The sequence below is a fragment of the Thermobia domestica genome, chromosome 2 (genome assembly GCF_964235325.1).
Source record: "Thermobia domestica chromosome 2, izTheDome1.hap1.1, whole genome shotgun sequence".
In the NCBI taxonomy this organism is placed as follows: domain Eukaryota; kingdom Metazoa; phylum Arthropoda; class Insecta; order Zygentoma; family Lepismatidae; genus Thermobia; species Thermobia domestica.
The window spans coordinates 347,520,056-347,535,611 of record NC_137455.1 but is presented as its reverse complement, the minus strand read 5'-3'; the positions used below and the strand labels follow the sequence as shown (position 1 = coordinate 347,535,611).

General features: G+C 34.3%; 1 protein-coding gene across 1 annotated transcript in view; it reads left to right on the top strand.

The window, feature by feature from the left end:
* Positions 1-15,556, top strand: part of LOC145678749 (uncharacterized) — a 144,939-nt gene that overhangs the window by 108,396 nt on the left and 20,987 nt on the right. Inside the window, exon 11 of the mRNA XM_081749215.1 lies at positions 15,094-15,170. Coding sequence (XP_081605341.1) covers positions 15,094-15,170 — 77 coding nt within the window. The remainder of the gene's footprint in view (positions 1-15,093; positions 15,171-15,556) is intronic.

Sequence of the window (15,556 nt, the reverse complement as noted above, 5' to 3'; positions counted from 1 at the left end):
ATCGTACACATTTAAAAGATAATAGGTGGTTGGCTGCATGTGTGACTTTCTACCATCTATTTGCATTTTGACTTCTGTCTTCCAGTCAATCAGAACACGTAAAATAAGATATTCATCAAGAGCACTTACATCTTGTTTTGCAGAAGGAAAAAAAAAAAAAAAAAAAAAAACTGGTTTTAAGTAAATCACAATATACAGATATTACTGCTGAAATTATGTTGACACAACATACTCGAATCAAAATTAGAAATTAATTGATAGTTCAAAATAAAGGGGAAATTTGTGTTGAGAAGGAAAGCTACGCCACGGGGTTATTAAGGTCACCGAGAAAGGGGCCAATCATGAACATCGTAGTGATAGTTACAAGTGGAAGGTTTCTGTTGAGAATGAACAACAACAATGTTACCGTCCTGTTTAGAAGTGCTTGTCAACCATAGTGGAAGCAACACAGCGGAATACTCACGGCATGGCAATAAGGCAACACGTGTTCCTCTAAATGTCAGTTTCTTATTTTGATCTGAGTATATATATATATATTGACCGAATTATGAATTGCTGTATGAAACATATTACCAGCACTCGAAGTAGAAAGTAGTTTTATTATTATTATTATTATTATTATTATTATTATTATTATTATTATTATTATTATTATTATTATTATTATTATTATTATTATTATTATTATTTCTTTTTTTCTTTTTCTGTTTTTTCTTTCCATCATCCTCATGTGGCCGAATTACGGTAAGCTACTTTTAGCTTACAATTTAACAGAACATTATCTACATACTGGCATGGATTATTATTCTGGTTTTTGGCTGGAACTTCTGAAGGGTGAAATTGAAGGAGCAGCATTCACCAACATACGGCAGCACATTTGCATTATCTTTCGAATGTTCTTTTTATGGAAAATAATATTTATAATAATTCAGTTGTATTCAAGGGATCGATGTTAAAACTGTTCCAAGACAGATTGAGTCGTACATAATCTGTGTATTTTTAAATTTATTTCGTTCATTTTGAGAAAACTTTATTGATTTTACACTTCAGGAACGTATTTTTCACAATTAGATTTTTAATAATACTCCTTTATTTATTGATTTACTTTGTTTGTAGGTAGTGTCATTATTCATTGAATTTGAATTATTGTGTGACAAAAATAATAGGAGTAGTACTGCTGTCTACGGATGACAATTCGCTTCTCTCCAAATAGCGGTCATTATACTATGTAATTCATCTTGCTCTGGTGTATTATTGATGGATTATATCAATTAGTGCGAATGTATTCTATCGCAGATAGTCGAATTCACATCAAATCTTGACAGCTGTCAGTCTAAAACAGTTGATTTAATATGTACTAGAATATATCGAATAAATTGCTTGACACTGACAATGATTTGCGGTGGACCCATATTAGAAGGAAACATTGCTCAAAATGGCATAATGTGCTCTGACTTTTGTATGTTCTTTTCTAAAACCGTTTATCAGATATCTGAAGAAATCTGTAGGAAAAGCGAGTTGTTTTTGTTGGATAATTAGCTGTATTATTAATAGCAATATATGGGCTTTATTTATTTTCATTTTTGAGTAGTATTCTTTTGTCGTAAAGAGTATGTAAAGGGTTTAATTTACATTTTACGAAATTACATCAAATCGAAAGTAAAGTGAAACAAAATGTTCGGACAAATGCGTAAAAATACGGGTCATGTAGACATCAAATAGAGACTGGTCCAACTTAACAAATAGTCATGAACTACCAAATAAGAAAATGAGTAAAACCATTAACAGCGGAGTAAAATATACCAATTACTATCGAAAGCTTTACAAACCTAATTTAGAAAATACTATGGGAAAGATAGATTTTGTTTGTCGATGTATTGCAAGTATTCATGAATATTGTCAGATGCGTTTTAGCTGCCTTTATCTGCTGAGCACAGAGTCTTGTAAGAATCGCCACAGGAAAACGTTTCTTTTGCGCTGGAACATGTTATGGGTAAGGTTGAAAGGCCTCTGTCAGTTCACGGCCTTGATCGTAAAGCTCCATGTTGACATCCATCAACATACACAATATTAGATTTGCCACAGTTCCCTCGTAGCTTCACGCCTTCGATTTCCGGTGGAAACTCATGTGGTTTTGATCCCACCTTAACCGTAAGTCCACGGGTCATATTGCCTCATTGCTGAAACGGGATATTAGAAACAAATTATCTTCAAATTTTCTCGTTCAGGTTAGTCTCGTATTCCATATGGACCAACTTTTTTTATTTTTTTAAATTTATATGATGACTCCTAGTAAACTTCGTATGCCTGTTGCAAACTTTGTTTCATGGTAATGTGCCCAGGATTTCCGATTCATTTAAAACACCGTTTTCCCTATTAGGTTTTCCATCTTGCCGACGACACCTCGTCGTCATGTTTGAGCCAAATTCATATAATAAAACACCGTGTATTGTGATGCTTTTGTGTAACTGGTTTAGAAAGAATTGCTGCTTTCGATTACCACTCTAGTAAAATACATTCCTTTGTTTCTTCAATCTTAAAGAAATAGAGGTGAATGACGTAAATTGATGAACATTGTAATGATTTATTGCTGATTTGTTTTCCACTAAAAAAAGAAAGAAGCTTTTGGCTTTTCTCTCTGTTTTCTGAGTTTGGGAAACTACTACTTCTCTCTTTCTCTCTCGATTTATTAATCGTGATGAAGGATTCAGAGAAGAGGCGAATATCGGATGAAATAAGCTTATTTGGATCAGAAACAGAAGTAAGATTATCGATGTAGTCATGAATATCATTCTTATGTAGTAGATAAGGAACTAACGTTAACACTCCGGTTGGTTTAAAAAATCTAACGTTTTACCTTGTGTCCATCACGGTCCAAGAAAATGAAACATGGATGATTCTCTCCTCCTATGCACTTATATCTATAGATAGGGCATAATTAAAAAAAAAAAGTTACATTGCTAAATTTAGATGACAGTGCAAGATTGTTGAAGAATCGTAAGTTATCTTTTAAAATTCTCAACTGTACAAATGCTGCAATAATATGTTTTTTTTTACACAATGCTTTGGCGAGCTTAATTTGACTTGAGTAGTTTCCAGTTCCAAAATAATTAGTGTGACTTTAATACCATAAGTTTAGAAATACTTTTTAGTCTTAATGTTGATTTTAAAACTTAACGCTTTCGTAGATAGTTAGGAACAATATGAAGAGGATTTGGTACAGTGAAAAGGTGCAAAGGGTAAGTTTGAATCCTAATTATGTGTTGTCTCGTTTCATCTGCCTTTTTATGTTAAATGGCGCTATGGTAGAACTTAGTTCGCTTAGACTTTATGCTTTCAGGGGACTGCTTCAAAGTATTTTTATTGCAAAGTGTTTTAAGTAAAATAACATATTTTTACGTTCTTTCATGTTTCTTTCTTAAGTTTCTGAATGAATGATAATCAAATATTGATGTTTCATATATGTTATACAATCACGGATCAACAACAACTTGTTTGTTTGACCTATATTTTGAAAGCACTGTACGTAATAAATAATATTGGAATAATCTTCATCTGTCTTGTTTTTATTAGATTTTTTTGATTTCACATTACCATTCGATGCTTTTAAATACAGCGCTTTCAGATAAATAGTCGAAGATATTTTTGTTTTTAATTTCTATCAGTGTACTTATTATATTTAAGTAAATTGTATAAACTGCATGCTTTTAGAGGGTGACCCAATAAGAGCTCGAGATTTTCAGTACCGTTGTAGTCAGTATTTTTAAATACCGTACAATATAATTGCATACTATTGTCGTTTTCGTTTTGATTAGAGACGGTGCTAAAAATCTACCATGCAATTAATAGTTATATATCGATACATGAACGAGCCTTAGAGCTTCTTCCTGGCTAAGCGGTTAGCATACGCCTTTGGCATGGGAGACCCGGGTTCGATTTCCGGCGGAAGCTCATGTGATTCGGATTCAATCTTAATCAGTAGGTCCCGTCTCAAAGAGCCACGCTGCTGAAAGGGACATTAAACTCAAAAGCAGCTCATCTAAATGAACGAACCATACATTACTATTATGAGAACTTAAAAAGTAAGGAAAGTTCGGAGAAAATTTCCAAACTATAACGACCAGAATTGACTACAAAAATCTTGTAATTGACACTGTCAGATTTCTTTCTTTTGAGGTTTTATGAAGTTTAAACTTTCGGGGTGATAATAAAAATGTAGGAGCAGATTGTTCTGAGCCGCAGTTATGCTAAAGTGTGTATCGAAACTTCCATCAAAAGAGAAATAAATGTACTAGCAAAGTCGTGGAAACATTTGTCAGATATCATGTTTCCAATATATGAACTTTATGCTAAAATAAAAAGTACGAGCTACCACACTAAATTTTCTCGCCCATCTTCCTTACTCTAAATTATGTTGTGCTACAATTATTAATGAATCTTTTTTTTGCGAAATGTGAACAAAATCGCCTGAGCCGTTTTTGAGAGGATCGTTCGGAAAAAACCTCACCTCCAGGAATAAACTACCCCTCGTAGATTTTTTTCAGGACAAATAAGTTATGCTATATTGCCAGGCTATTATTGAAATATTTGTTTATGAAATACGTATGAAGAAAAATCACTGGAGCCGTTTTTGAGAAGATCGTCCGAAAAAAAAAAACACCCTAAGAATAAATTACCCTTTTCAATTCTTCCCAGAGAAATGACACACCGCCTGATGGGGTTGGTTAAGAAAAATTCATTTATGAAACGTAAACAAAATCGTTAAAGCCGTTTTTGAGAAATATAATTTTTTAAAAATTTTTACCCTCAAGTAAACTACTGCTAGTTTTAGGGGTAGGATGAAAATTCGTAGAACTGTCGTGGAGAACCACGAAAATCTTAAGATTAAAATTTGGTTGAGGTACGTTGAACGTTATAACCTCTTAGCAAGTGCACATTAGGACGGACAGATGTCGAAAAATAACATTTTCAGTATCTGTGAGCTATTAGACGTGTAGATCCCTTGAAATCTCGATTTTTTACAATCACCATACTTTCTCCTTTCCTTTCGTCGCGTTAGAGTAAATCAAATCATTTTTTCCAGTATACCTTTTATCTTAATCGTGAACTTTTATTGGGACATCCAGTTATACCTAAGTATATGTTAAACTTTTGTTACTGTAACTCAATTACATTACATCTTTCTTTGTTCTAGAACCAACCCACTTTTAATGCAATAATTCTTTTTTTGTTTGTTGTGTCCCTCAAGCTGTTAACCGTCATAGCACCATTCCCTAGAAATCCTTATGTTGCTTTATGTATAAAGGAGACTCACAATTCTGATGTTATGAGAATTTGCTTACGCTTTTGAGTGTATTCTATTCTATTTTTTGTAATAAGAATGCCAGCATTGGTTGTGTTCTATGTTAATTTTCCTTTGAAATAATATGGATTAAAAGAAGGTTGCAGTAGATTCGCAGTTTCTGTTCCTATTTTTATAATGCAATGTTATTTCTACGTAACCGATGGTCTCGTGTTTCTGGTGTCTTAAGATCTTTACTTCGATTCTCAGTGGACCCACAGAATCTTCCGTTTTGACTAGGGTTATCAGACGTTTGTATTTATAAGGTTTATCTTGACGCCCCTACTTATTTTTGAATATTTTTAAAATGTTCGTATTTTTTTTAACCTATAAATGATATTCATATAATCATATACCTCAGCATCGCCTATGGGTGTTTATGTGTGTGCCCATGTATGTTTTTTGAACTGTAACTTGCTACACTAACTACGTCGGTAGACAGCTGAGTAGCACAGTGAGCAAGAAAACGTCAGTAGTACTGCACATGTGAGAACTAAATTATTTTAATTTGTTCTCAATTTTACCAGAGGGCCGCGGTGGCTCAGTGGTGGGGCGTTCAACTCTGGTGCATAGGTCCTTGGTTCGATTCCAGCTCGCGCCAAGTGAGTTTTGTGGTGTGCGTAGATTTTCTCGGAGTTCTCCCGTTTCCTCCCACTTTCTTCATTCCACCATTTCATTCATTTCTCATTATCACCGTCTCCTTTAGCCTAGTTGGCATAATCGTGGGACGTAAAACTGAAAGATTTCAATTTTGCTGGATAAATGTGGTTTTGATTGTGTCCTATTTTACAAGCCCATTTGTTGTGCTTTTCACTCATCAATATGTGGTAACCCTTTTAGTCTAGGCAAGTTAAACTAAAAAAGGGGCGATCAGTGGAACAAATTCGGAACAAGCTGATTTTTGGTATACACGTTCAGAATAGTATTAGAAACAATACTGGAGAGTTCAGTTGATGTCAATGGTGGGAAACCTGGGAAATCGCCGCCATCTTGGAAAAACTATTTTTGGCCATTTTTTATCTCTTAGTTTTCCTTTTTGTGCCAAAATTATGCAAGATACTCAAAAATGGTACTGACCTTTATTGTAGAGCATTAAATTTCCAATAAATTGAAGAAAATTGCAATTCACTAAAGCAGTGGTTTCCGACAGGTGGTCCGCGGACCCGTAGAAGTCAAGTGGACTTTCATTAAAGGACACGCAATTTATAGTTGGGATTTTTTTTTTTTTTTTAAATCTTAAACTAGCCTTCAGCAAACATTATAATATCATTTTTAAAATTTCTACCCATACTTTGTCTTAACATAGCCTCGGTGCTGACGTCCCCATTAATCCCCATTCATTCATTCAGTCTGTTTTTTTTTTTTTTTTTTTAATTGGAATTTCAATTACATCAAAATGATATCGTTTGTTCGCTTGTTTATCCGAGTTGAGCGCTTAAGCATATGGGATCTTCATCTTCACTTTGCGGGATTTATGATACCTTTCGTTCGTGCTGCTGGTCATTTTCGTTACGCTAAAGCAAGCCACTAATATTTGTAAGAAATGCTTGAACTTAAAGGTAGACCTACTATCCAAGAATATGAAGGTTTTGTGGAAAAAGGGTACTTCACCGTACGGAGAATTGAGAGAGAATGGGCGGGAACATGGATTGACATGATAATTAAGCAGACGCTGATTGAAAACTTCGTGAGACCTGATTCAAGGGAAGGGAGTATCCACATCGACGTTAGCCAAATATGTTTTAGAAATGTTAGTTTGTGTTGAAGTTTGTTCTCAACTTGAAATGTGAGTTTGTTCTCAACTTGAAATGTTTGTTGGTCATGAATATGTTGGATGAGACCAACACGCATTGCACCCAACTCTTCTATCAAATGTCACATGAGAGATATTGAAATGTTTGGGAAGTGGCTGCAAGATCACAAGCATTTGTTCCCCGAAATCATAACATGTCCTTAGCAACAAGAATTGTTGGTAACAACATTAACTGCCATAATAGTGAAAAAATTGGAACATTTCTTGCTAAGGATAGTTCTGGCAAGAATTTCCATGATGTCATCTATAAGTGTAACTCAAAGAGTTTTGCCACTTTCTACTGTAAATAAACACACCAAGATAAATGATATTGTATTACCAACATCATTAACTGTACTGTACCAACGAGTAATAAGAACAGTAAAGGACAAAAATGAATTTTCATCCTTCTTTCAGTATTAGTTGGCACCAGTATCATTATCATTGTTTGATGAGGGTGGAATGACAAAGACCCACAAGTCTTCTCTCTACTTTCTTTTCAAATCAACTGAGGATCTACCTCTCGAAAACTGTCAATATGTAATTGATGGAGGTCATCTGCTGCACAAAGTGGTTAAGTCTACTCAAACCATATATGAAAATATATACTAAACATACAGCAGTTATGTGATCAAGCACTTTGGCCATAGCTCAGTAGTAGTGTTTGGTGGTTATGAATCTAGCTCAGTACTAATAAAAAATGTCGAAAGACAGAAACTATTCTTGAAAATAAATTGCCCTGGCATACCGTTGAAGAAAGTATGAACTCAACGGTTGAACAGAGTATTTTTTTTTTTTTTTTTTTTTTTTCGAATTTGGCGAATAAGTCTTGTTTTATTCAGCAATTCACAAAAGAACTCCAAGACAAAGAAATTAACTGTCATTCAAGCAAATGACGATGCAGACAAGCTCAATCGTGCAAACGGCTATCAAACTGGTACCAGCTCATTAATAAGCCTGTGGTTGTAGTAGATGATGATGTTGACCTACTGCTTCTGCTGACATCACTTACACCCCATGAGATACCTATCTACCTTTTGAAGCCAAGACGAGGCAAAGTTTCTGATAAAATGTTTTCTTCTATTGATGCGCAACACTGCTTTAAAAACATCAAAGATCAATTTTTGTTTTACATGCAGTAAGTGGCTATGAGATCACATCATCTTTGTTCACGCAAGGAAGGAAGAAAATCTTCCAAATTCTGAGAACTAACCCTGAACTTCAAAATGCAGTTTCAGTTTTCAATAATCCATCAGCACAAGCAATACAGCAAAATTTTCTTCTTCCAGTCTACGGAGATACGGAGACAGAGATATCTTTAAATATCTTTAGATACACTAAATTTTGTCAACTTGTTTCTAAAGCCAAAACTGAAGTTAACTTGGCTAGTCCTTCCCCAACAACAGAGGCTGTCCAGCAACATCTATTCAGGGTATTTTAAGTACAACTATGGAAGGGCAGTGTGTTACCACAAGAAAAATAGGGTTGGCAGAAACAAGATGGAATTTCGTTGATTCCAGTCACCACACTTAAACCACTCGCTCCCGAAAACCTCGTGAAGCTAATAGCATGTAAATGTCCAAAGGGTTGCTATTTAGGTTGCATATGCATAGATGCAGGTCTTCGATGTTCTATTGTATGCTCTCACTATGGAAGATTGGGATACCACAACTCGCCACCTACTATGTCAACTGAAGAAGAAATCATTGGCGATGAGGTTGAAGAACAACTCTTTGGTGATGAAGGTAAAAACATAAGAAAACCTGAAAATGTAGAGATGTGCACTTCTGGTAGCAGCGTTTCGAAAGTCAAACAGAATGGCTGATGAAAATTGACAAGAGAGGATTGCGAACAGCCAGAACATTCAGATAAAAATATAATGGAATATGAATGAGGAATGTTACATGAAGTTGGCCTTCCTGAGTTCGATCCTGACAACTCTTTAAGAATGGTAAACAAGTTATTTTTAGTTTCTTTTAAATTTATATCACAGTTTTGAAGATTAAGTAAATGTATAACGCAACATTCTCTTAGGAAAGATGTTTTAAATTTATATAAAAATATAAAATAAAAAAGAAAAAGAAAAAAGGAAAAACAAAAAAGGGAAAATGGTCTCGAAAAGAAAAATAGAAACGGGTTGTTTTCGAGCAATGGTTCCCAACAACTTTTGGTGGACTTTATATATGGCCATTATAAATGAGACCCTCCCCCCCCCCAAAAAAAACTAAATTCCAAAAAATCGTAATTGAAATTCCTATTCTAAAAAAATGAATGTCCTGTCACCAATTCAATAGGTTAAGGCAAAGAACGGGTAGAAATTTTAAAAATGGTATTATAATGTTTGCTGAAGGCTAGTTTAAGATAAAACTCTTTTCCTATTGTGCTGCCAAAATGTCTTGAGCCGTGGCAAAAATGCGAACTAAAGCTCACACCCCGACACACCCACGCGCTGAGCCAATAAGGGTTCAGCAGCTGCTAAGCGAGAGAGCCTTAGCGAAAGAGAATGGAATTCCTTCAGCCGATAGTAGCGCCTGAAACGGAAGACTACGTGTCAAGTCAATGTGGTATATTTATAACAATAAATTGCGTGTCCTGTAGTGAATGTTCACTGACTTCTACGGGTCCGCGGACCACCTGTTGGAAACCACTGCTTTAGAGAATTGTAGTTTTCTTCAATTTATTGGAAATTTAAAGCTCTAGAAGTAAGGTCCAATAACGTTTTTTGCATATCTTCCATAGTTTTAGCACAAAAAACAAAATTGTGAAGAAAAAATTTCCGGAAACAGATTTCTCAAGATGGCGGCGGTTTCATAGGTTGTCCACCATTGACATAAATTGAACTCTTCAGTATAGTTTCTAATGCTATTCTGAACGTGTGTATCAAAAATCAGCTTGTTTCAAATTGGTTCCACTGATAAAGCTAATTTGCGTAGGCTATATGGTTTTGACCTAGTATCACGAGGCAGTTGGGAGCTACTTGAACTAAGGGTAATGAACTCCGGTCTTGGAAGCCATAAGTATTGGCAATGGGAGCTGAAATGCTGACCATACATCATTACTCAATTAAAAGATGTCTAGCTTACAATAGCCCTGCTTGACAGGTTAAGCCAGTGAGTAAGATTGAAGAATTGGCTACCATGAAATGAAAATGAAATGATTTTTTAAAAAATAATTTGTAGATGTTCTAGGGTGTATATTTGACTTAGAAAAGAACTCACCTTGCATCCGGTGCTATTGCATTCCTTTTAAAACTTCGTACTTTCTATATTTTAGTTCGCGCTGGCGCCATATACGCTAACACTCCTACCGTAAACTGGAAGAAATATTTGTAACATTGTGTAGTTTTTGGTTGTGTAACAAAACACTCCGAGTATTGAGAAAGCACTATAAATATTTAACATTTAAAGGTTTGAACTAGGTCCTTTCACTTCAGTTGTGAAAATAGCATTGATAGGAAAAGTCGTTTTTAAAAAAAAAAAAATACTTTCACCTTCTTTTAATAATCTTTTTCTTCTGTTTATTTATGTACAAAACTTGTTTATGGATATTAAAAGATTTATATCTTATATCTTTCTGTTACTGAAATGTCACTGTCAATTTCAGTGTTTGTTATGTATGGATCACTATTGCTGAAGATGGTGATATGAAATTTTTTACAAATTAAATAACACTATTTTACGAATGTACAAAATGAATAATAAAAATTATATTATGTCCTGAATTAATCTTTTATTTAGTTTTTGATTATGCAATTCCATCGGTGTTCTGAATTTCCTCTGTCTGCGTTAAGATTTGGATTCTTTGTCCTGTGGGTTTCATTACCACTTTATCTCTATGAGTTCTAACAAAATTAGGAAAATTGGCCACTTCTTTGGAATAAAATATTCGGTGAAATCGGGAACAAATTTTGAAATCCACTTTATTACAAGAGATAAATTATCGTAACCTGGAATTTATTTCATATTAGGTCTACATAGGAATGTGAAATGTCTCGACGAATATGAACACATCAAGGATGCACTCCCAACGTCAGGACTTTCAAGGCACTTGCAAGAAAGGACATGACATTAATAGAATTGAGAGGAATTCACGCATATTTGAATCGTGTTTTGTTTGGACAAAGAATCCAACGTAGACTTAACGTATTCTTACCGTCAATGGGGTAAACTTAGATCACCGATGGAATTGCATAATCAAGAACGAAATAAAAGACTAATTCAGGACAAAATATATAATTTTATTTTTCATTTTGTACATATATAAAATAGTGTTATTTAATTTGTAAAAAAAGATTTGTATCAGCATCATCTGGCAGCAGTGCCTACACACAACAAATACCTATAATTTAAACAGTGACATTTCTGTTACAAAAAGACATGAATATCATTTTAATATCCATAAACAAGCTTTATAAATATATATTAAGCTGGATTATTAAAAGAAAACTGCATACACTGGATGAAGTTATTGAAAAGTGAAAACATTTCATAACAAAACGAATTTTTCTACGATTACTATTTTCTCACCTGAAGTGAATGGACATAGTGTAAATCTTGTGTGTGTAAAAATTTTGTCCATATGCATATTTTGTCCATAGTGTAAAAATGGACATAGTGTAAGTGTTAAATATTTATAGTGCTTGTTGAATACACGGAATGTTTTCTTTATTTATTAGGACTAAAAACTACATAATGTTACAATAATTTCTTCCAGTTTGTAGTAGGAGTGTTCACGTCCATGAGCCCAGCGCGAGCCGAAATATAGAAAGTACGAGGTTTTAACAGGAATACAATAGCACCAGATGTAAGGCGAGTTCTTTTCTGTGAATATTTTTAGTTTAACGTCCCACGATTATGTCTTTTAGCAGGGTGTCTACTGATATTTGAAATACTGACAATGTACTGTAAATTATTGTGTAATACTGGAGAAATGTAAAAATTTCTTTGAGACTGGCAGCCCCATCATCTGTGTGTAAGGTAATAACTAACTGGCCACCCACTGTAAAACTAGGTAGTTCGAGAAAGAAAATGAACAGTGTTCATAGTATAAGACCTGTTTATAATATAACAGTGCATTACCGAAAACTTCCACGAAGACAGTTTGGTGTCCCAACGGGTTGTGTATGATGCTGTTTGTGCCCATGGAGGCAAACCAGATGTAAATATTTCAAGAAGGACGATTTAGATTGTGAGAAACTCATCAGGAAGAAAATATGATCTTTTACCTAACAATGTTTTCTGTACCAAATAAAATACGAATGTCAAAAAATAAGTAATACGATGAATCAGATAAGGAAGGGGTTAGATGTAAGTGGATACCAACACACATACACACACAAATAAAAATAAATAAATAAAACAAAAGAAATAAAACGTAAGTGTAGATTACAACAGGCATTCTGGGGCGGGGGGGGGGGGGATAACGTCCAGAAAACACTTACTCCTGCTTTTTCTCCTTTCGATTTTAACCCATTAGTTTCTTTGTATTAATTAGAATATTGAAAAGACGGTTTTTTAAAGTATTTTACATGATGTTAAATATCTCAGTATGCAGTTGTATGTGGCACTTATCTGTCTTTTTAGTTTACCGTAATATACTGAAAATTTTCCTATCAAGACACTGGTAATACCGAAAATATCCAAGTCAACTCCAGTAGACATCTTGTTTAGACTAAAAGAGCTGGATGATTAATGAAAGTGGTTTTGTACTCTCCGACCAGGAATCAAATCAAATCTGGGACCACGTGCACCAAAGGCGCACACGCTATCCACTACACCAGCGGGAAGGGTGGTAGTTGGCTACCATCTCCAACTTTACTCAATTTCAGTGTAGTTCTCCGCACTGTAGATTATATTATAGCGATATTATAGACAAACGCAGTCGTTTAATGGTGGTGGGGGAGTGCGTGATGTTTCAGTGGTAGAGTGCTTACCTCTGGTGCCTGGTTCGGTTTCTGACCAAGTAAGTTTGTGTGGACAACATCGTGTTCGTGAGTTTTCTCGGGGTACTCCCACTTTCTCATTCCACCAATTCTTCCATCATCATTCGCTTGCCTTAATCATCGTCTCCCTTAGCCTATAAGGACATAAACGTGGGACTTAAACTGAAATATTTCACTTCAGTCGTTTAATGGAAGCTTGTTATTTGGTTACTAAAGTTATTATTATTACGTAGCTGTAATTATTTTCCAAGAAGTTTGCTCTTAAAGCGAAGTTAATTAATTAGTCGTACAAAATACTGTAACATAATTAATAATAATTTAACTACTAAGAACTGTTGAAATATTGTCTAGCGTAATTATTTGGGTTATAAATTATCTTCTAAAGATTAGCAACTGTCTTGGGTGTCATCTAGCACATGGTAGAGACAACTTTAAATCAAGTGTAATACTAACATACAGGGAAAATATCTTACATTAAAATATTGTTTGCAAGAAATCAGTTTTTCTGGGCTGGCAATTATAATTTATCAGCGATTGTGATCGCGAATGAGAGCTTTCCTTTGGTCAAGTGATGGATCTACATCTAAAACTTCTCAAATTTTTCAATTAAAATATAGATAGATATTAAGGAACGATACCAGTAGTGAGATTAAAAAAAGACAAAACTTTTAACAACAAACCAATAAACAGAATTTGCAGCGTAAAACAATATGAAGTCATTTATTTCGTGAGCAGTAAATTAGTACTTGTCTCCTCGAAGTTCTATATTGTTGTTTATTTTCCGTTACTTTTGACCATCGTAAAGCAAACAGCGAATCAACTGCGACTTCTTTTTTATGGTATGTTTCATGCGCCTCTTCTTTAATTCACACACACACACACAAATTATATATATATAAACTTATATTTTTTGTCCGTGTTGTTTTGTTGGTGTTTAACAAGAACCTGTAAATATTTCACAAAAGAAAAATATTAGTATTTTATAGAATCCTGCCCGTAGATGGCGTTGTACGACTTTAGGAAAAAAAAAAAAAAAAAGATGCTAGTAGAATTTTCGTAAATAGACAAATTAAGTATTAATTTATTTATGTTTAAAAAAATATGTTTTAACGAATGTTTTGATCAAAGTCAGCATTTTAAAAAGAAAGCTTTTTGAACCTCATCTTCAATCTCACCACTTCTTGACCCTCAAGCCCAAGTCCATGATGACCTATTAAATTTACGCAATCACCAGTTGGCTTCTAAGGTCACGTCATTTCTTAACCCTCAGTTCTGACAGTGAATATGAGAAAGATTGAGATCAGAGATATTAGAGCTTTATTGAATGAAATAGCATACATTTTAGTTTTGATAATTAGAGTGCAGTAAAGATTTCTAAGAAAATTTCTTTTGCATTATACAGAGTAGCACAAAAATTAGTTTATCCATACACAAATTTCAATTGATTAATTGGTTTGAATCTTAACGTCGTTCTCAGCATCGAGATCTGAAAGACAGCATGAACACCTACCGAAATCGAACTTGGATCTTCCTCTCCAACATAAATTTCAACAATTTGCACTAAAACCTTTCGGAACTTCGGTTACATCTGTATCATGTTTCCAGCACAAGCATTTTTACACACTGTTCTGTTGTGTGCTTACATTCCATTACAGTTTTCAACTTGTTACTCGTCACAAAACGGTACATTTGCTTAACCACAACAAAACTGAGCTTCAAGTGTGGACAAAATAATGAGTGAACTGTTGCCAAGATCTCACAACAATGTGAGAAAATCACTCATACATATGACATAACACAAAGTATATGTATGAACATTATATTATAGGTATCGGTTTTGGGGTTAAACTGTTTTTTGGGCGACCCCTTTTGTGCTACAAAGGGATTAAATACTTTTTAAACTTAGGCCTTACTTATACAATAAATGCTTTTGTCTAGATTTGTCAATTACATATGTAGTTAAGATTCTTGTTTTTTCATAGAAAATAAATTATACATTTTTTCCCCTGTAATTTTCAGGAGTGTAGAAAATCATGGGCAACGATGCAGCTCTGAGGAACGATGCAACGAATTGTCAAATAGTGGATTGCAAAGGGGCAAGTATAACTCTTTTATTTCCGAATGTTGTATAGTAGGATTATAGTAAGAAAAATTTGATTTGTATATGATAACACAAGAAGTGAAATGAGTTGATTGCAATTGAGACGACCAGGATTTAATTCTGACAGAATTTGAGAGGGAAGTTGCTAGACACACAACATCGTGACGTAAATAATTGAAGTTTCGTGGATAGATATTCCCAAGCGTATAGTGAAGCAGATTAAAAGTATATTAACAAAAGGGTTGTTCTGACAACAGTTTACAACTTCTATTCACATTGTTGGACGAAATACACGTGATGCAGTTGTGCCATATTGTCTGTCAGTGTTTAACTGTGGTCACTTCATCGTTTGTATTTTGTGTTACAAACTATTTTGAAAGG